General features: G+C 36.7%; 1 protein-coding gene across 2 annotated transcripts in view; it reads left to right on the top strand.

Moving 5' to 3' along the window:
• The first annotated feature begins 346 nt into the window (after positions 1-346).
• GNAI1 (G protein subunit alpha i1) overlaps positions 347-23,237 on the top strand; it is a 32,631-nt gene continuing 9,740 nt past the window's right edge. The window contains exons 1-5 of one of the 2 annotated variants that reach the window (XM_080340852.1): positions 347-379; positions 536-675; positions 17,689-17,731; positions 17,827-17,968; positions 22,658-22,815. In XM_080340852.1, coding sequence (XP_080196978.1) covers positions 558-675; positions 17,689-17,731; positions 17,827-17,968; positions 22,658-22,815 — 461 coding nt within the window. In that variant the 5' untranslated portion in view covers positions 347-379; positions 536-557. Of the gene's footprint in view, positions 422-535; positions 676-17,688; positions 17,732-17,826; positions 17,969-22,657; positions 22,816-23,237 lie in introns of both variants that reach the window. The other variant, XM_080340853.1, reaches the window with a different exon arrangement.

The following is a 23,237-nucleotide window of genomic DNA, read 5'->3' as shown; positions in this document are numbered from 1 at the left end:
GACGGCTGGGGCTCGCGCGCGATGACGTCACGCGGACGCCCGTTTTCAAACCTCATTCACGTTTACGGTTCCCCCGCCCCGCCCCAACGGCTCGCGGATGCTGTGCGCACGCGCAGTCGCTCGGCACGGCCCTTCTCGCCGAGCGCGCGCTCGCCCCTTTTCCCCCTCCCGCGCCGCCGTGTGGGCGGTGCGCGCGCCCGAGTGGCTCCGGCGGGCGGGGCGGGGGCGGCGCCGCGGGAGCAGCGGCAGCAGCGGCCCCGGTGCGCGGCCTCGCCAGCAGCGCGCTGCCTCGTCCCCCACCGCCTGCCTCTGGGCACGGCTGCAGGCAGCCCTTCTCCCGCCTCCCCCTTCTCTTGCCCGCCGCTCGCTTGCGTGTGAGGTAAATTCGGCGTGTGGCGCCTACGCCGCTGTTGCGTTTCAGGTGAGGGAGGGGGAGAAAGAGAAAGAGAGCGGGGAGGCGCTCACTCCCCTCCCTCCTCAGCGCCGCTCCGGGCGTGGAACCCCGGCGCTCCCCTGCTTCTCTTCTCCCGGCTAGGTAGCGCAGCCCCTTTCCCAAAATGGGCTGCACGCTGAGCGCCGAGGACAAGGCGGCGGTGGAGAGGAGCAAGATGATCGACAGGAACCTGCGGGAGGATGGCGAGAAGGCGGCTAGGGAGGTCAAGCTGCTGCTCTTGGGTAAGGGCTCCCGCGAGGTGCGGGGCTCCCGCGAGGTGCGGGGCTCCCGCGAGGTGCGCTGCCCCCGCCTGCCAGCCGTGAGGTGGAGGGCCCGGCGAGGGCGGGGCAGGTGCCGCCGAGCCCCCTCGCAGCTCCGGTGGCACCCGGGGGTGGCTGAGGGGAGGCCCCGCTCCCCGGGCTCGACGAAGCGCGGGGATGCCGGCCTGGGGTAACACGGCAGAGGGAGCGCCGCTCTGCCCCGCTGGGGAACGTGCTCATGGCTCCTCGGGAGTTTTCGCGGCAAGGGGGGGTGGGAGGTGGCACAGCAGCGCGGTAACGCCGGTGGGCACCTCGGCTTCTTTCAGGGTGAGAGGCAGGGACGTTGTCGGAAAGCAGCACGGCGTGGTTTGTCCCGGGGCCTTCGCTTAGAGCGGGCCCCAACTTCCACATAAAAGGGGATAATGTCTCAAACTTTTGATGTGGATTCTCTGTACCTCTGCTCAGAGGAGGGAGGTTTTAGACTGGAGGGTGTTTGTTCTTAATGTTTCTTGTAGACCCGAACATCTTGGAAACTGTTGCTGTAAGAATAAAGTGCAGAAAGCATCGAAGGAATGCAAGGCAAAAGCATCATTTAACTTTGTGTTGTCTTATTTTTGTGCAAGTTGCTTATGTTGCTGAAATCTTGTAATGGGAAGTACAACCTTGATGTGGGTTCTAAATGTATAATATAGTGACTCACTATCATAAAGCAATATATACTATCATGTGTTCTTGAGTTTTGCTTACAAGTACTTGAAGCTAGCTTTTTTGTACATTATAAGTGATGTGTGTAAAGATACGTAAAATAAGCTGTTTAAAATTACAAGAAAAAAGTAAGCAAGGGTTTTAATTAGAAGTACCTTTTTTGCAGGACTAAAGCTACTGTACAAGAGCTGGATACTGCAAGATTTGCATTGTATTGCTGTTGTAGGGAGTTTTGTAGTACATACTGTATAGCTAGACCAGACTGGGTCCTTCAGATCTGGAGTTAAAAAAACTATTGATTTGCAGCTTTCCTCCTGCTCCCCTTCACCTCTCAGAGCTACAGCTTAAGACAAACTTTTACAATTACTGACCAGTTTCTTACTCTCATTGACACCGATTTGGCTGGATTGCTCATCTACAGTGTTCTATTCACTGCAAACACTATAGTAGACTTCTAAAATGACTTATTTCTGTTGCAAAATTTTAAAATAGCTCCAGAAAGGCACAGGGAACTGTAGAGCTTTCATATGTAGATGAAGAGATGAAACAAAGCTAGTATGGGAAAAGCAAATGTCCTAAAATGTGTTTATAGGTTTTAAATTTTGCTTGTGAGGGAAACAATTAAGGCTTTCATTTTTGGTTTGTTTTCTAGGAAGTGTTAGGGTTTTGGATGGTAATGTGCCTGTTCCTGTACACTTTTGGACTCCTCAGAATGTTGCATGGAGAGGTTATCCTGTAGTGATCTGCAGAAGATGTTACTTTGTTCTTTGAAGGTGGTGCCTTGTCTTCTAGCAAGGCATTAAATTATTTTCCAGAATTTTGCTGTTCTGTAAGGAACTTCTTGTACATGTAGTTTGGTAGTTGTCTTCATATCTTTCATCATATTCCATGGATATGGATAAAGTCCACATCTATAGAAAGATGCTTTAAACTTGAGAATGAGTTATGTCACTATTTTCAGTTCTTTAATGCTCTTATATCTGTCCTATGTTATGATGTTTTATTTCTCTATTTTAGAAATTCTGTGTTTATAATACTGAAAAGCTTTTGATGAAAATAAATTTTTTCTGCTATAGTTTCGTGAGATCTTAGTATATGGAACAAATGCTCAAATACATATGTTTTCTAATCATGTTCTGAGCTGTAGCTCACTTGGTTTAATATTTCCTCCTTCCATATAAAAAGAGGTGTGAAAACTAGCATGTGAACTTATTTTAGGACCGGTGTTTGAGTCATTATTTAAACAAAAATTACCTAAATGTTTAATGAACTCAAAATGAGGTTTTGTATATACACCCATGGATGCATCTGTTTATTTCACATGCCTGGAAAGAAAATTTCTGTTACTTTTCCCTTTTCCTTGCGACTGTGTCAGATGTCTTAAATGTTATGTGAATGCTTTATCTGATGGTAAAACTATTTAAAGTTACTTCCACTAGAGTCATTTTCTTCTCACTGCTCACTTTCCCAGTTGCTTGTTCAGCCCATATGTCATAGTTTATAATCTACTCAGTTGTACACCTACATCTATATATGGGCTTGTTCTATTAAAAAGATACTGAAGGAAGGAAAAGTACAAATTGTGGTCTGCTGCCAGGAAAATGCAGTGTGTGCAAGGCAGCTAAAATACCTCGCTAATGTAGAAGAAGAGCATGTAGCTGTGTATCTGTTGGCCCAGGAAGACAGATTTATTCCAGCATGTATAAAAACACCTATATTTTTGTGTGGTGATTGGAGAATCCTACTAGATACTAGGTGAACTATAATGCTCAACTGAGGGAAGGTGTGTTTATAAAATCAATCTATTTCTAGCCTTTAAATTTAGTTTATTCCATTATATGTTTTTCTAACGGTTTTTCTAAAGCAGGAAATTGTAGTGATTTCATTAAGAGATAGATGTGACATTGCTGCATCTAAACCATGGCTTTGCGAACAATAAAACTGATTTGGGTGAGATTTATAATTTTTTGTCTTGTCTCTGGGAAGAAGCAGACATATTTAATGTGTGAAAAATACTGTTGGCCTGGATTATCTACTTTGTTTCATCATATCTTTAAATAAATGCATCATTTTGTACAAATGTGACTGCAGCTTGTGCATCAGGTCTTGGGATGAAAATACTAGATTCTGAACATTATCCATGGGCAACAGTATTTTAACCTTGTAATTCGATGCACTTTGATGTTCTATACCAACAGCAAGAGAGAACCTTTTCTGGAAAATTTCTGAGAGCTATCCTTATTATTAGAAGTAAGCTGAATTTGAGCATACAGTTTGTAAGCCAAATGGAAGATGCCTGTTTATACATGGAATTTGGTGATTTTATTTTTTAAAATCATTAAATAAATTTACTTCTTTTATTTACAACTATTTTCAATCAACGTGTGACAAAGAAATACTTAAATTTCATGAGAACTCAACAAAAAATATAAGTGCAGTCTAGTATATTGTCCAACACTAGTAATTTAACATAGAAAAATATTTATCCTGAAGTACTTTAATATTTGTGTCAAGATGTTCCTAAACTTCTGTTTTCTAATTGTTCAAAGGAATATTTTGGTTTATTGTATTTTTTGTTATTTCTTGTAGGTAAACTCATATACTTAGCGTAAACAAGATTTTTGAAAAACAATGTATATTTTGGCTAGCTTCCAGCTAGAGAAAGCAGTAGACCCAAGCTATTTTTCTTTTCCGTATTTCCTCAAATTAACTTCTAGTGTTCAACAAAATTCTGGTGGTGTTTGCAGAATGAATGTAGTTCTACTTATGTTGGGAGATGGTTGTTCTGTGTCACTGATCTGTGTGTTGCATTAATATACATGTGATTCAGATCAGGTGTGGATTTGCAAGTACATTTCTGTTGAATTAGCTAAAGCACATAACACTGAATTTATGCCAACTGCAGGAGAACAGGCAGTACCTCATTTAGTAGAAAGCCTTTTGGTATGAGGTTAACTCATCAGGTTTTATGAATACATTCAAACTGGCAGCACGGGTTTATAGGATTGGTGCTTTGTCTTGTGGTATATCACGTTCTTCACTTTATAAAGCAAATTCAGTGTTCAGGTTCTTAGTATCTTGAATGAAAAAGGCAATGGATACATCTTAAACATTCTTTAGGAGTGCATCCTGGGATCCAGGAGGCTACAGACCATATATTTGACAACTGTAATTATGCATCATCTTTCTGCATAATCACGTTTGCAGATTTGAAGTCATTGGATACCGATATACTCACGACCAACAGAACCGCTTTTCCATTCCTGGATAGATCCTTGTGATTCATATTGGAGCACTGGCAGGTTGTGTTCTTAAAGATACCTGTTTTTTAACTTAAGACAGAGTACTGCTCTTCATCTTTTTCATTGCAGTTCTTCCTGTTCCTTAAGGTAGTAACTAGAACAATTCTATTCAGTTGCTCTCCTAAATCTTCACATCTCTGAAATCTTTTTCCTGTCTGCTTTTCATTTGTTGCAGATCTGTATCTTTCTGTGTGCTCAGTCAACTGTCTCCCACTGCATACTCATCTTTTCAACAGCATGATCCTCACAGTCCTTGCCAATACCTGCCTTCCTCCAGACCTGGCTGCACATTGGTTTAAAAAAGAAAAAAGTGTTGCTTGTACCATTTCTTCCCTTGTCTTTCCTCCAGAGTGTTGCCTTCCACAGTTGCAGACAAAAGAGACTTTAGAAGTCTGAATTTATGGGAGCTCTCAAAACCTTATTCTCACAAGCAAGTATTGCACTCTTCAGAGATGTTGATCTCATCTTTATAAGTTATGCCAACCTCATCTAAAACATTTCTGACAAAGTATTTCTTGTGTCACCTTCAGAGACATCTATAGATATTTACAAAGTTCAACTCTTATTGAAAAGGTGTTTTGTGATACTTAAAATAAATGTTAAAAGTGTTTGTTTGTTTGTTTTTCTTGTTGGTCTTGTCTGTCTGCCACCTCCACCCTACACCCAACTTCGTCTGCCTGCTTAGATTTTGCAACAGTTCTGAACTAGGAGCTCTCTTGCATTTTAATATGGTACAATTGGACCCTAGCAATCAGGGTGTTATTTATGTGAACTTCTATATCCGACTTTTTAGTTAAGTCAGTGAAATCCTCAAGCCTTTGTACTAAATACAACAATAATTTCAAACAACAAAGTCAAAATTATTATATTCAGCTAGCCTAATAATCCCTCTTTTGTGAAGTAGAGCTCATGGATATACAGAAAACACAGCCGCTTGTTTTTTTGTTGTGATTGTAGAATTACTGTTCGGGTTGTTTTATGCTTGTTTCTTTCTATTTGACTGTTGGTGTATTATAAAAACATCATAATAATGCTCTTTAACGTGTGTACAGACTTCGGTGGCGTACAAATTTTTAGTCATTTCAGGTCATTATTTCAAATCTTCATTTTGTAGGTTTCTTTATAAAATCACCATTTATGATTGTATCATGATTTTAATTCTTTACTGTTTCTAAGAAGAAATCTGCTTCAGTACATCTTGTTTTAGAAAGGGCCAAAGAGAAACTGTACGTTTTTGAAATATGTCATAATACCAGTCATAGCAACTTCGCTTTTTTGTCTCTTGATTAAAAAGTGTAGTTATGGATATATTGAGAGTGCTTTAACTTGTCTTTTGCATCAGGCATTACAGCTTTTAAAAAATATTTAAGAGTTAAAAAAAATTAAACTTAAGAATTAATTTTCCTTCAAGTTGTCTTTTAAAAACAATGTAATGTTTCCTTTTTTGTTTTTGTTGTTTGGGTTTTGTTTGTTTGTTTGTTTTTCTCCCCTTCCTCCACCTCTCCTGAATTAGAGACCAAAAAAGCTCTGGTAAGGTATCTTTTGGAAAGCCATTCACTCCCAGCGTCAGTGGTGCCTCAAGACTATACATAAGTTCTGTAATACACCGATTTAATTTTTCTTCCTACTTTTTCTGGCAGCACAGTTTATTGTATCATCATTGTGCTAATATGACAGTTTACTTCAGTCTTATAAATTATATTACTGAAATGGTTGTGTATTTAAGCTAACCTCCTTTTGTGAAGTTATTTTTAACTCACTTCAGAACTGAAGTTTACAGTATAGCTCCTTTCATTGTTGTGTTGGCACAACTTGAAGTTGGGCTTTGTGCTATTAAAGACTTAGATTTGCATAATCATATTGCCAAAGTGGATTGTTCTTTTGCTGCCACGTTTTACCTTTTAGTTGTTTTGGTTCTCTGAGAAGGAAGAATTGGGTAGTTGGCACATCATAAAGTCTGGCTAAATATTTTGAAACCAAGCGATGAGTTTGGTTTCAGAGGGCACGAAATTTTGAAGTCAGTTTTGCTGCTGAGCTTGACGGATGTCTGCAGTGTTTCCTGTAGTACGCTATCTGGCAAATGTCAAGGTAGAAAACTGGAAGTAGAAAAGAGATAATTAAGATGTTAAGAGTGAAGTTTTTCTGCCATGGAAGCACAGAAATAAAAGGTCTGAACTGACTTGATAATTAGCTATTAAAAGTTTATTGTATATGATATGTATAGGAGAACTGGCATTGGTGAAACTTGCTATTCTGAGGTTGAGTCTTAGTCATTGTCCAGTTTTACTGGGATCAGCTGTCCTATTTATTGCCTTTGTTTGCTCAGTGTCCTACTCTTATCTCAGGCTTTGTGTAAATTGCTGTTTTGTTATTCTGTAAATGGAACTTATTTGGCTGCACCTGAGAGATTGTTTATCTGAAAAGTATTTAACCTGGTAAGGTATACAGAGAGCAGCTGGAAAAATCAGAACTTTGAACCTGAGTGTCCCTGTTTTGAGTGACTATTCAGAAAAAGGCAGTTTTTGAAGTGGCTCAACATAGTGACATTTCTGAGGGGAAGGATAATTAAGATATTAAAATTTATTAGATGATTAAGACAATCTGTTTTTGCTAAGACACTTTTTGTACTGGTGTCCTGGTTTTGTTTGGGGTAGAGTTAATTTTCTTCTTAGTAGCTGGTATAGTGCTGTGGTTTAGATTTAGAATGAGAACCACATTGATAACACACTGATGTTTCAGTTGTTGTTAAGCAGTCAAGGACTTCTCAACTTCTCATGCCCTGCCAGGTGCACAAGAAGCTGGGAGGGGACACAGCCAGGGGAGCTGACCCCAACTGGCCAAAGGGATATTCCATGCCATGTGACATCATACTCAGTATATATTTTAGGGGGAGATGAAGGAAGGAAGGGATGTCCGTAGTGATGGCATTTGTCTTCACAAGTAACTGTTGTGTGTGTTGGAACTCTGCTGTCCTGGAGGTGGCTGAACGCCTGTCTGCTCATGGGAAGTAATGAATGAATCCCTTGTTTTCCTTTGCTTGTGTGCATGGTTTTTGCTTTACCTGTTAAACTATCTCTTATTTCAACCCACAGGTTTTCTGACTTTTACCCTTCTGATTCTCTCTCCCATCCTAGTGGTGGGGGGTGAGTGAGTGTCTGTGTGAGGCTTAGTTGCTGGCTGGGGTTAAACCATGACAACTGGGAATGTATGCCTTTGCACTGAAATATTTGAACTCATTTCTTCTTAATGCTGAATGTATTTTGTTCTCCTTGTCCATTGAGTATGAGCAGACAAGACAAAATAAGATTTTTTTTTAAATGAGAATCAGGGTGGGAAATGAAGGAAGGTTATGATGTCATAGACTAATTAACCATGTTTGTGACTGCTCAAAACCCTTTCACAGTGTAGCTGTTAGAAGTGTTAGAGTTGTGGATTTGGAAGATGTTGCCCATCATCATGGCTTTGCCCTTGGAATTTGCAAAGCTGTGGAGCCAGCTTCAAAATCTCTGGAATTATCTGTAGCTTGAATATGTAACAGGAGGTAAAGTATCATTTATCTGTTTATGCTGTCTCAACAAAATGACCTAAAAATCACCTAGTGTTGCAATAGCCATATGCATTATTCATTGATTTGAAAGTGTGTTAACTGTTCAGGTCAAATTCTGACTTTGTTTCATTTTGCTTTAATTGATGGCCAACCACTTCCTTGAAAACTGTACTTCTGTGATTTTTTTTTTTTTTTTTTAATTTATTTTGATGTTATTCTTTCAGGATCTCAACTGATGGGGGTAATTGACATAGAGCATTTAAGAATCAATTCTTTAAATAACAGATTTGTTAAACGTATGGTAGACAAATAAATTGCTTTCCTTCCTTTGGTAACTGAAAGGTCATTGAAGCTCTGAGTAACACTATTTCTTGTATGTTTAGGTATCAGCTTAGTATATCAAGTAGTGGTGTTAACAAGTATCTATATGTTTATATGGGTGCTATGTATTTATATTTAGAGATGCATGTAAACTGCAATATGTACCCATATAAATTGATACTGAAATTAGAAAATACTTTTTGTAAAGCTACTTATTTAAAGAAATCAACAGTTTTTGAATATACAGTGCTTCAATTTATGAAATAAACTGTACCTCATTACTTCTTTGTATATACTTTTTAGAAATGTAGTATTGCATTTGAAATGTGTAATATACTTAGCAAAGGTACCTGATTAAATCTTCAGTGCAATATAACAGTATCTAGGCAACCAGAGTGGACAGGAAGTCTTTACAATCATTGCTCTAAACAGATTGCTTTTAAAGAAGAAATCAATGTACTGTAATGAAAATACCTCTTCAAGCTGTGAAGCAGGTTTATGACTTTTAGTATCTTCTAAAGTTTAATATAGTCTGTTTCTTGAAAAGAAAATACTGTTGGAATCAAATGGTTACCTGTATCCCCTCTTCCTTTGCAAAGCTGGTAAAACAATTTATTGCATACAACATGCTGGTGCTTGTGTGTGGTATGTGGGGATTGTTTTCTTTCTTTTTTTTTTTTTTTTTTTTTTTTTTTTTTAGTAGATGAAGCTGTTGTAGTTGTTTGGCTTATAATGAAATTTGTTACCCATCACAATCGTAAGGATGTTATGTATATCTGGGTTTTTTTAATAGTTTCCAGTAAAACAGAAGAGGTTCTTGCCTATTTTCTAAATCCATGTCAGAATACTGGAAACAAGCAGTGCATGTGGTCTAATAAGCAATTGAGCTGTTCTAGAAGCCCTGGGCTGCTAAAAAGGAAAGTGTTCTTACAGCATGACACTTCTAAATGCTTAATGCAATTTTGTGCTGGTTTAATAGTCAAATTGACTGACCTGTTTGGACTTAGTTTGCTGCTAGAATGGTCCATTTAACTGATATTTCATAATGGACAGGTGAAGACCTGAATAAAAGCACGATGAGGACCAGAGATAAATGCTTTATGCAAGTGGAGTAGTGGAAATGCATAGCAGTGGGTGGAGGGGAAAATGGGTGCAGAACAGGTTTCTGTCAATTTCTGCATTTCTGTGTCACAGTTTACCATAGAATCAGATTAGGAACAATGTGAAATTCTGTTCACCTGTGAGGTCCAGTTGGTAGACATGTTAAACTCTATTCAAACCCCACTTTTGTGAAAGCCTTATTGCTGGAAAAAGAGATGGTGCCAGTCTTTCTCAAGGAGTATGTTGGTTTGTCTTGATTAGAAAATGGAGGTAGGAGTTTATTTTAATTCTAAGCCCAAGGTGTCTCAGACTTAGGTTTCTTTATGCTAGTCTAATTTATAAGTCATAGTCTTGGCTCAAAAGAATCCTCTTCTACCTAGCACTTTGTGAAGAATGCAACATGGTAGTGGACAAGCAGCGTAACTACCAGCTCAGTGTCCAAAGAGTAAAGAGAACAGAGATATTAGTCTCTGGTTAAAACAGTGAAGTTGTAGTAATATTATAAACAGAATACATTGCAGTTGTAGTATTGGAATGCAATTTTAAAACTTGGTATGACTAGAGATAAATGTCTTGCAATAACAAAATTGGGAATAAACAAGACAAGTGTCTTCAGTATTTGTAGATTTTATTTAGTTAAATGTTATTTTGAATGCTCATTGATGTCAGAATCTACCTGTGATGTACTGTGTAAGAGTGGTCTGACAATAAGCTTCTAAGTCTCATATAAGTGTTGTCTGTGTTCTTGATGGGTTAAATATGTCTTCAAGTGTTTTGAAAGTAGATTGCTCAGCTGTATGCAGATTCAGTTACTGATCCTTAATAAATCCAATAAACTCTTAGCAAAACCATTATATGCTTTCTAAAGCTCTTAATGACATTGACAGAGATTCCTTCTAATATGCTTTAGTGCCTTAGTGTTTGCTAGCAAAGGCTGTCATTTAATTCCTAGATGAGAGACTGCTTAGGTTATTTTCTCTGTGCTGATCTGGAACATAGTACCTTTTGGGGTTAGATTAGATCAGGCTTTGACAACATACTTGTTTGAGGCCTAACAGTCTGCTATTTATATAGGTATTTTATTCCTTGCTTCTGGGCTTATTGGGTGCAACTGCCTGTTTGAATGCACTAAAATTTTTATATGCGTCAAAGCTTTCTCAGCTTAATTTTTGACCAGTTAAATACACAGTCTGTTTAAACAGCAAAAAACATTTTTTTTCTAGTACTGTTAACGACAAATAATATTCTGCTTATAGGTAACTTTGTGTGGAAAATGCATGTGCATGTAACAAAAGAATATAGTTGAGTATACACATGAATATTCTTTTCTGATTCAAATACAAATAAGAGTTCTAAAGATGTTTGCTTTTGAAAAAGATCAATCTGGGTGGCTAGATTGTTTCATTTAACGCTTCAGTCTGTGTCACTTTGAAAGTGCTTAAAAATTTTTGGTGGAGATGGAGACCTTTTTGCAGTGAATTTAGGTCACCTATCAATGTGTTTATTCTTCTTATTTTTGTGGGTGTTAGTCCTCAAGCTACAAGATGAAAAACACTGTTAAGTTAGACATAGATGAAGACTGAGAATTAATGTGAACTGAAGTTTATTGTGCTACTTTTACAACAGTGGACTAACTTGTAGTATAACTGCATTTGCCCTGGCATAAACTTTTACAGTACACATTTCTTTCATTTGCAAATAGTGCCTTGGTGTTACAAGTAGAGCTTTGAATAAAATCAGTTGAGATTTGTGTAAGATCTATTTCCTGTTTTGATAGGAACGCACACGTTTTGCTTTCTGATTTTTCCCAACTCTTTGTATAGTTACATCGTAATGTGCAATAGCAGGGACAGTCAAATCTGCCCCAATTGTAGATAATACAACAGTAGTGTTGTTCTGAATTGCATGTGGATCCTTGGATAGAAATATGCTGTGAATTTCAAGTTCTGTTGTTGTATCTTTCCACTGGAATAACCTGCATAAAGTATGCCTCTGTTGCAGTGGGGAATTTTTTGTAAAGTATATTTGTGATTGATAATGGGCTGCTTAGGAGTAAAAATTCTCACTGGTATCTCAGTCACTGAACCTACAGTCATTGCCCACTGTATTTATAGCTCAGTGAACAGTAAAAGGTCATGAAGGCCAGCCACACTGTCAGGAAAAATGTCAAGGCACTCTGGATTTCTAGAGGTTTATTAGATATATAATTGGAGGTCTGGATGAGATATGCTTTACTCTGCTGGCAGGAATTGATAATAACTGTCTTGGTAAACATTGTAAGAGTGAAGGAGGTGGTTCTTTCTGGAGCACACAGCATTTATCTCTTGTAGTATGGTCGTATACAATATCCACTGAAACTCATGTTTTGGAAAATCATTAATGTTCTTTCATACTATAATTTCAAATTATGTAGTAATTGTTTCTGAGCCTATTACTATGTAAGGAAAAGGAGAACCATTTTACTTTTTAAGTAACAAATTTAAATATTATTTTAATTTTGAAGAGAAGATCAGTTATTTGCTATTAACGAAGTTCCATTAGAAGCACTAACAAGTTTCTGGACTTTGAATTTTGAAGAGATTCTCAGATCTTTTAGAGCACTGAAGGCTGGCCGTTGATACATTTGTGTAGTCAACTGATAGTCTTACTAAGCTGCTATCAGCATCAACGTGTTGGTTAAACCTGGAGCCACACACATTGTAGCTGCTGGTGATGTGGCATATAGTTGTGAGGCAGCAAACATGATTACTATGTGGCTTTCATGTTTAAATGTGCATCCATTCCCTTATTTAGTTTCTGACATAAGAGGTTTATTTCCACAACTTTGAGTCTCAGCTTGTCACAGTCGTGCTGGGTTTGGCATCTCACACAAAGGAAGCTGTGCCTATATCTTAATTGAAGTACGTGCTTCAGATTTTAAAGTACAATGGAACTGCCCCTCTGTAAGACAATTATACTGTGTAAGAGATCTCTTGTACGTTCTCAAGAGATACACGTTGAGATACATATTTTTTTGAAGTAGATTCAATTCACAGGTACCATATTTCGTTTGGAATGTTTCACAGAGTTTCTGAAATGTGACACTTGTGATTGTATTGAGTCTTTCCTTCATAGTGAGACAATGAGTCCACAGTATGATTATGGTGTAAGTGATGCACATAAAGGTACAAGGGTTCCTACTATATAGCAGTAGTTGCACAGCCAGTAATTTGAAACAGCTGAGGAATATAAATATAAGAAGAGTTTTGAAGAGCTAGCTGTTATTTGTATTCAGAAGCTGCACACATTTGAGTGTGTTGTATGTAAAATTGCACATAACAAAAAATTTCTGCTAAGGGGTCATGCATGAAATTCTAAGCAAAAATGAAATTTCATAAAACCTTTGTCATAAAAAAATATTAAGCACTAATATAAATTTTGAAATAACTGGAAACTTAATACTTCTGGAGATAAAGATGTGAATAAAAGTTACCTTACTGTTTGCAAAATGGGGTGTGTGCTCATTTCACCATAAGCTTTATTTTTTTAGAATTTGAGTTCCAGAGGTTATATTGAATATAACACCATACTTTTTCTTAGTTGTTTCAATGCTAAACCAATACAGTCTTTATCACTTGCTCATGTGTTTACTGTAATAATAGCCTAGGTATCTATGAAACTTAAAGCAGTTTATTGGAGGTCTATGTCTAAATAAACACACAGGATGCTAACAGAAGTTAATATGCAATTGCTTCTTGTGGTAACATTTATATTAATATTTTCTTAAATGATGTTTTATGTATCATATATAGACCACTTTGTACACTGATTTCAAGCATCTACTAAGAGCAATACTGAAGACCTAGGAAAGAAATGATTAGTTGTAATTAGTTCTTGATTTGTTAGGTAATTTACAAAAGCAACAATTGCTTACAGGCTTAAATGGTGCTGCTTCTGTAGAATTAAGCCAGCATGCAGCTACCAAAACCTTGCAGATGATCTCAGATCCTTTATCTGAGTCAATGTCGTAGTTCTAAAATCTGTCACTCCTGTGGTTTCAACCAGTGATATAATCTGGGATTCACACTCTGTTACTACAAGGCTAAATTACTAAAATACTTTCTTCCTGTTACTACTCACACAGTTTCTTTCTTAACTCTTTCAAAGTTTCCTAGCACATTCAAATTCTAGTATCTACAGAAATTCCAAGACTCATGCCACCTTATGAGTGCTGTCAGCCTTTGGTTGACTACATGAAAACAGTTGGGAAGGGCAAAAAGGAACATAAACTCAGTCAGTGGCAGCAGTTGCTCCATAATTAGAAGAATACAAGATGATGATGATAAGCTGCTGGGTGGCTTCAAACAGGGGAAATGGGGACACAAGACAGGAGAGAGGAAATAACTAAGGTCTGACAGAAGACTGGATAGGATTGTTGTGAGAACTGGACTTTAAGTGAATCCAACAAAGGACAAGTCAATGTGTTTTGCTTTTAAATTTCACGTATGTGTGTGTTTTAGTTAATTTGGTGCAAGTCTCCTGGTTTACAGTCTGAAAAGCTGACAAGCATCCATTAAAAGTTTTATATGAATTACTCTTGTCCATACTTGTACTCTCTTCTGGCAACATAAAAGACTATTCTACTTGTTTGTGGGTTTTGTTGTTTTGTCTGACTTAGATGGTGGTTCAAAGCCAGCCCTGTCAACTCTTCAGTTTTCATCTTACTCTTCTCTTAATCTAGTTGTGTTGTGGTGGATTTTTGGGGGGTATTTTGGGGTGTTTGTGTGTGTGTGTTTGGTTTTTTTTTTCTTTTTTTTTTGTGTGTGTGTGTATGGGTTGTTGTTTTTTTCCTGTGTGTGGTGGTATTTTTTATTGTTTTGGTTTGTGGTATGTTTTTTTTTTTCTCTGAAATCTAGTCCACAATTTTTTCAGTGTTAGTGTTATATTTGTGCTATTAGGAATTGTTGTACTTAACAATTGGTTTCTTCCAAAGAGGGATACTGTGAACTTTGGGAAGTTTGTGTTGCTTTGTATTTTGGTATTTGATTAATTTCTTTAGTAAGCAATGAGCAAGTGCTTCACAAGCTAGAAATCTTGCTGTTAAGATCTCAGAGCTTACAAACAACCGTTTCTGTGCTTGTGTGCATAAAGCATTTGTTTCAGAAATTTGTAGTTCTGGAATGCTTGCTATGTAGGCAGTGTGTGGGATAATAAATCATGAGATGCTATGAGTAGTTTAAAGTAATATTTCTGCTGACCTGTTATTTTAAATCAAATTATAAAATGCTTATTTAAATTCTTTTTAAACACAGACTTTCTCCATTTGGAAAGTAAAAGAATATTGAATCTGTCTAAAATGATGTTTGCTACAATTTCATGGTAGTGAGTCATAGGCTCATAGAATCATTTAGGTTAGCAAAGACCCTTAAAATCATAGTGTACAACCTAGTCTGTCTTTTTAATAATTTTTTTAGAAAGTTCTTGTGTTACAGGCCAAGTAGGAGCTCGGAGAATCAAATATTGCTTTAGCTGTTTCTTAAATTTATTTCACCTTTGCTACCCCTACTTTGTTCCTTCAGAGTGCTATATGCAAAGTTGATCTGTTACATGTTTTTTTGGTTGTTTTTTTGAACATGAAGATGCATTGATGTATTTCTTTCTATTTCCAGAGTTAAAGATTGGCTCTTAAAGAAAAAAAATAATAGAAATTTAATACTTCTTATTTAGCTGAGCTTGAGATGCCATGGATGGTGCAACAGGGTTAGTCATAGACCCGGGTTTATGTTCTAGATAGGAATTCACTAAGTGCGATCACAGCTCATGCTGGATCCAGGTAAAAGGCTGCTTTGGATAGCAGCAATACTAGCTGTGGAGGTATTGACATATGAAGGTAGAGCCTGATTATTAAACTTTGAGGAAGAAGACCATTCAGATTACAGTAGATTCTATGGGGGAAAACATGGTTCTGTTGTTTTCTGTGTGAAATTGTGCTGATAAGTTGGAGATGCTTCACTTCCACACTTTGTCAGTCTGTACATTGAAGCATAAGGATCCACTTGCTTTCTGTCAAGCAGATGTAATAAGACTGTTAGACTTAGTTGAAGTTTTATTCCTGCTGAACTATACGAATAAAAGCTTTAAAATTCTGTATTTCAGGTTGGGGTTTCATAGAAAGTGTTGCTCTATTTTTTTTTTTTTTTTTGTTTGTAATGGGTGCACAAAGGACACAAAGTGTGTGAAAGAGACAAAAATACGCATCAGTTATTAAAATTTTCTTTTGTCCAGCTGATGACCTAATAGGTAGTTTAGACTTTCATTTAAAACTAAGCAAACAAAATATAAAAAAAAGACCACCATTCTTTCAAATTTGGAACAGATACCCTGCCGTTTACCTAATCTGAGCAGCACTGACTTTTTGTTAATTTTTTCACATTGTATCTAAATAGCGAGCCAATAAGACTGTTCAAGTTATTGGCAGTAGTGAAGCTGAAATCAAGTTATGACACTTAAGAAGTAGGCAATAAATAGCATCCTATACTAGATGATTGAGAAATATAGAATCAAGTCTGTCTAAATTTGGGTAGGGTTTGGTTGTGACAGTACAGCTAGCTCTGAAATTTTATATGCAGCTGTCACATGAAATATTTAATACTGCTTCTGTCTAAACTTTCTAAAAGAGTTCTCACTTTGCTGTATGGACAACTTATTCACACTGAGATTAGGAAGGAAATTTTACAAATACATCTATCAGAAAACCTGGTTGAGCTCTGCATTCAGGAGTGCAAAAAAAATGAATCTCCTTTCAGTATTGGGACCATACGATGTAATTTATCAGAGTGAAAGTAAATGACATCCATTGGTGTCCTTCATCCCAAAAACCAGCTCTATCCTCTTGAAAAGTTATCAAGTTAGGCACTTTGTAAATCCATGCTGGCAATTCCCAGTAACATTTTTTTCGTTCATGTGTCTGGAAATGACTTCCAGGAGTATTTGCTGTATAATTAGTCTGAGGATCAAGATGAGGCTGATTGTCCCATAACGCCTCAGATTCCCCTTTTTGTCCTTTTTTGAAGATGAATACAGCCTTATTCAGTGGCTTCCTGTAGCCACAGTGACCTCTAAAGAAGAGCGATTTCTTTGGTTGTGTTGGAATTGGACAACTGGTCATCTGTTTGCATAAGAAACACCTGTAGGCTGTGTGGAGATTATACTCACTTCTGTAAAACCATATTGAGAAAGAGGGAATGTAAGAGGGAAAATTAGCATAAGTCACAGGCAAGCTGGGAGAGTGCTGTCTAAAGGAAGTCGATCACAGCTCTAGGAGTTCCATAATTTTTTGGAGAAAGAAGCAGACTAAAGAAAGTGAGAGTAAACTAAGGTTGTTGAGACAGCAAATCCTGCATTTTTTTTTCTCTGTATGCTTGCAGCCATACTAATTATTTTTGTAAGCTTTGTATTTTTACATAGCATGCTGTCGTGGGTTTTTTTGTTTTTATTTTTTTAATTTGTTAAGCATCGAGAATGGTATTCGCATGTCTGGAAAACCTCATGCAAAAAGCGGTCTGTCTGTTGGTTTCTTCTTGCAAGGGCTTGGTTACAAGGACTGGAACCACAAAGAGTTTGAACATGTTCATTTGCAACACTGAAGACTATTGATACAGTGTGTAGATCTTAAAGAAGGTTTTTGATTAGGTGTTGATTAAAAAGGCAGTTAGAAGAACTGAGCTTCAGACCTCTTTGAAGGTGAACAACTGATGATCTGTTTGCATTAGAAATACCAGCAGACTGTGTAAAGATTATAGTCACTTCTGTAAACAGAAAAGCAGATTTCTTGTTAGAACTGAATGATCTGTTCTTAAAATATCTTGATTTTGAATCTTCCACCTTGGCACTTACATTTTGATATTAAAGCTTGATTTGTAACGAATAAACATTTAACTGTTAAAGGTTTTTAAATTGGTTAGATATTTGCAGTTTAGAAACGAAATGTGACTTCATATATTAATACAACTAATGAGTTTTCACACATCTGTTTTTCAGGAGCTGGTGAATCAGGGAAAAGCACAATCGTGAAACAAATGAAGTAAGTATGGTGGAATACTATGATAGAGGATTGGATTTTGTTGTTGGTTTTTTTTTTTTAATTTGAATAGAGAATTTGTTGGTTTTGTTCCGTAGGATTATCCATGAAGCTGGTTATTCAGAAGATGAATGTAAACAGTACAAAGCTGTTGTCTACAGTAACACCATTCAGTCCATTATTGCTATCATTAGAGCAATGGGGAGGTTGAAGATAGACTTCGGTGATCCAACCAGGGCTGTGAGTATTGAAGTACACACACAGATATACAGCTGAAATATCCGTTAATTTTCAGTTTTTATCTGTTACTATTTCCTGAAGAAATCCCTTGATATCCAAAACATCATCTTTGTAGGATACGAAGTTTGATTGAAAACTAAATGTCATTGGTTTTCACATGACAACATGACCTACAGAGCAATCAGCACTGGATTGATTCATGGCAACTGTTTGGTTTAGAAACAAGTCTCCAAATTGTATCTAAATTTGGAAGATTAAACATCTGAGTCTTAGGGAGTTTTTGAAAAACTTTATGCTGTCATGTCTCTTTATTTGTATGGACTTGTGGGCTATTGTGTTCTGTAAGTCACTTAAGTTAGACATCTTCATGTTCCTTGAAAGCCACAGCTTAAAGAGGTAAGCATCTAGCTACTATTTACACCTCTCAATTAGGTCATAGGCACAGTGGTGCCTAAAATATTTCAAGCCTATTAATTCGATCCTGCTTTGTACTGATTTCCAGTGTGGAAGACTTTATTTTACTCAAAGCAGAGACATGAGCGTAGCCCTACTGCAGGTATCCTATTTTTTTGGATTGGATTAAGGATTTTCCCCAGGAAATTGAATACCTTTTTCTAAGGTTTTCTGCTTCTTTCGATCTCATTTCATCTAGTGTCCTGCATACAAAAACCTCTGATGGGTCTATCTGCCCTTCCACCTATTGAAGCTGGTCTGCAAAATTCATTCTTTTGGCTTATTATTTCTTCAGTCTTAACCCTGTGTTCTTACCTGTGGTGATCCTGATTACATCCATGTCTTGTCAGGTGGTTAGAGACTCTGAATCTCTGTAAAATGCTTAGCTTAAGTGTTTTTGCTTGTCTTCTGGTTACAGGAATCTACTCTGTGCTGCAGTGCTTAAGATGATCACGAAAGTTTTTAGTCTGAATAGCACTGAAACTTAGTTCAGGATGTGTGCCTTTATTTTCTTTCCATAGAAATTGATGTCAGAATAGGGAATGCTCACCAGTGTAGTTTTTGAAACAGGAACTGCCTGCATTATGGTTATCTTGCAGGAAAGATGCAGGAAGTGTTTTTTCCTGTTCATGTATTGAAATAAGTATATAGGGTAGTCAGAAGATTATTTTGTCATAATTAAGTTCTTTCTATCATGTCAGGGTTGAATTACAGTTTGGAGGAGAGGAGGGTCTTGAAAAATAAGAAATGGTATGTAAATTCTTCATTCACAAGAAGTTTTTGTGTTCAAGATCTTACTGATTGCTTGAAAAGCAATTTATAAATATTAGAGAATATACCTGTGGTGACCTTGTGAAATGTGTTATGTATGGTTGCCATAAGGAAGGCAGACACTCAAAAGATTATGTAATGTGGGTCATAGAGTTGTATTTGAAGTCTAAATTTGATTTGCAGTTGTGAATTATTAGTTAATTTTCATTTTGCTTTTAGATAGTCATTGTTTTGTGTACATATGTTAATTCTACCTCAAATCTCTTTAATTGTAAACATAACTAGTAAAAAGTTGATCACGAAAGTTTTTAGTCTGAATAGCACTGAAACTTAGTTCAGAATGTGTGCCTTTATTTTCTTTCCATAGAAATCAATTCCTTGGGTATTCCCCTCTCCATTTATTCTCATGTTTCCTGCTGTTTTCCTTTAAGAGTAAAATTTTTTGGGGTAGCACAAATATCTTATTGTGTGTTAGTTCAGTATTTGTGCAATGGCGTCCTTGCTGCTGTCTGGCAGTGTTGGAAAGAGGCAGATGGTAGAATCGTGTTACTAAATACATAGTAAGCAAAAACAGAGGAGGAATAAATTTAGGCATAAGCAAATAAAATGACTAACAAGAAGATTTTGAGGGCTGTTTTATATAGGACATCAATTAGAAGTCATCTGAGTTTCTGGGCTTCAGAGAGCTATATCAATGATGAGGGAAACTTTTGTCAGGGATAATCTTAAAATAATTGTCCATCCATTTGCAATGAGGCAGGTCTTGGTGGTCCATATTCTTTTTTTCAGAGCAATGCTGCTATGGAACATCAGTACTAGATTTTTGCCAATTGTCAAGTCAGAAATAGAAAAAATAATTCAGAGCTTGTCTTGTACATCAATCTCACTTAAAAAAAGTATGTTTACTTCTTGATTATAAAGTAGCCTTTTAAATTTTATACTATTTTCTTGTTAAAATGTCGCTTTTCAGCAAAGAAAGCTCAAAATTGTAATTCTTGATGAAAACTGCTACATTCAGACTCTACCTTAAATTACTGAGGGTTTTATTCTAAATTAGTAAGTTTGTTTGGAAAATCATCTATTCTTATTTCTATCAGAAGGTTAATGGTAAAGCAGCAAGTTGATAGGGTGGTTTTTGGTTTTTTTTTTGTTGTTGTTTTGATTTGGGGTTTTTTTTGTTTGTTTGTTTTGTTTTTTGTTTGTTTGTTTTTAAGCTGTTGCCTCAAGGGAGCAGCTTCAGTAATGGTCAGTCTCAAGACTGGTTTGTCTTCCTTTTCCCTACAGGACATTTCAGTACTGAAGTATAAACTATGTTTTGAGAGACATTTAGTGAATGTGCTTTAAAAAGCTATGGACCACTTTCTGAATGTAAGATTTTTCTATAATTCCCTAGAGAGATGGTTAAATTAATTTATTTGTTATTTATGACATTTGGTATAAAAATAGTGACATCTAGAGAGGAAGCTGCCTCTTTCATGTATAATTAAAGGAAAGTATCTATCATTGGTTAATAGTTGAAGATAAGACTTGATCATTGCATATGGCCTCACTTGTGGTGGTCTGTAGTATTTGTCATCCTCAGAAACAGGAGCATGGGGATAACAGAGAACACTTTTTATTTTAATGTTTGGGCTTTTAAAAAAATGAAATTGATTCTCTTATTCCACCTCCCATTTCCCCCTCCTGCCATTTTAGAGCATGTAGAGATTAAAGCTGTTTGAAAGAGAGTAAATTTTGTATGTTTGAAAGTCAAACCATGTTAGGTATAAAATAGTATAATAATTCATGACAAAATTGACTATCAGTTTCTAAGCTGTTTCCATTATGTGTCTTAATGTATTAGCCCTTCTTCAGGATGTGCTGCTTCTATGATTTGTAAGTCCTTGGCATTTGCATCCACAAACAATATTCAAGATCAGAATTGTCATTCAGTTTTCTTTTATGCAGGTATATTGCTCAAACTATAATCCATGAGATGTGACTATCCAAACCTTTGATCTTTACTGCTCTGTTTTTATGTAATTATTAGGATAATCCATTAAATTTTTTAGTTATCCACAATTTCTCCTGTGCATGTACAGGAATCAGTATTCTGTTCATTTGTTTAGCGAATGTTCATTTTTAGATTTGTAGCCTCTCTAGCTTTAACCAGGCATCTTGAACTATATATCAGACACCTGTTGGTCATATGTATAGCTGCCTGTGTATACATATAGATATATATAAATCTCTTCAAGTTTGCCTTGAGCTGACTGAACTCCAAACTGTTGTTTTCAAGCTGTGAATATCAGCATTACTAATATTCTGCAAACAATTTCCCTGTTAGCTCTCATAATCTCTGATTATTTAAGTTTACAGTGGACAATATCTTTAGAGCAATTAGTGCTTTCTGTACTTATGATGAGGATTTTTTTTTCTAAAGTTTGTTTTTTGAACAGCAAAGGTGACAGAACCAGATTTTTCTACAGATTTGCATCTCTCTCTACACTTACTGTTTTGTGAGAATAACCTTGTATGTTGCTTTTTTAAATCCTCTTTCTTGAAATACTCTCAGTTCTCAGCTGATGTGTCTGGGTCTCTCTTTTCCGTCCTTGTTTTCAGTATCACCTGTTCTTTCTTTTAGTTATTGGAGAAACAGTACATGTTGTGAGTAGTACAAGCCACAAGTGTCCTGATTTTTCTGGCTGGCATACTTTGGCAGTATTATACATTACATACAGCTAATAACAAGGTCAAACAACTACTACCCACAGGAGAGTATTAATGTGGATCTCTTTCTTTCACCCAGCTGCTATGTTATTTTTCCAGTGCCTTACAGGTCTAACATAATTGGATAAAATTCCATTACATCCTGTATTCAGCCTCATTTTCATATATAGTCTTAAAATCCAGTATTTGCTCTCTTGAAAAATCTTTTTTTTCCTTGATACTGCATTACCAAGAAAACTCAGTCTCAGTAATTAAGGTAGTAGACATTTGCAACTGATTTATCTGGAAAGGTTTTAAGAAGTAGTTTTCTATTTCCTGATGCATGATTTGCGAATAAATTATTACTGGTTACTTTCAAACAGGAGTTGTTTTTTGAAGCTTAAGTGATGTGTTTTCTTCAGTTGCATTTCTACATCTGCATTTTTGAGGGTTCTAGTATGCATTGTAACCATTCTGTTCTGTTTGTGGTATTTAATAAGCAAATAAGGTTAACTTTAGACTTGAGTACAAAATGTTACTACCTCTGCTTATAGAAGCTTAGTTCAAGTTATAAACAGATCATAAGCAGCTTTGTCACCTAATGAGAAATTTGGTTTACTAGTCTTTTTTCGTTGTTGAAAAATGTAGAAATGAATAGTTGTTTTTGTTTGGTTATGTTCGTATTTACCAGGTTAAGAAAGTAACTTGCTTGCTGAATATAGTTCTTAAATGATAAGACTTGTTGGATTTATCAATTTTTGTCTCTGCTTTCTAAAGGATGATGCTCGTCAGCTTTTTGTGTTAGCTGGAGCAGCAGAAGAAGGATTTATGACGGCAGAGCTTGCTGGAGTTATCAAGAGACTGTGGAAAGACAGTGGAGTTCAAGCTTGTTTCAACAGATCTAGAGAATATCAGCTTAATGACTCTGCTGCCTAGTAAGTACTATGTGACAAACAAGATTCTCTTTTTTCTTGTAAGTAGTAGGTAAGAGAACATAAAAGAAGTCTGATCTTTTTAGGAATTCTGCTCCCATGTAAATGGAAAACTTAGAAGTGTCTGGACGAAGATGTTGTTTACTCGGGTCAAAATGCTCCAACCAAGGTTTCAGGATTTGAAAGGAAGAGGTGTAGTACTATGAATTTGAGTTGAGTTCTGACCAGTTGTTTCATCCTCTTGAGGAATGCAAAAAATGCTTTAAGCAATTTTTATTACAAAAACATGACTCAATTACCTGTTCAGTATCTGAACATGTCTATGAAACTAGATTATGTGAGGTTAATCTGTGTTACCAAGGACAGTACTTTCATGTTCATAATAGTTTTTCCTATGGGTCAACACTGCTGGATTTTCTTTGTTA

Source organism: Nesoenas mayeri (assembly GCF_963082525.1).
Source record: "Nesoenas mayeri genome assembly, chromosome: 1".
Classification (NCBI taxonomy): domain Eukaryota; kingdom Metazoa; phylum Chordata; class Aves; order Columbiformes; family Columbidae; genus Nesoenas; species Nesoenas mayeri.
Note: the sequence above shows the minus strand (reverse complement) of the source record. Positions and strands in the feature narration are given on the sequence as shown.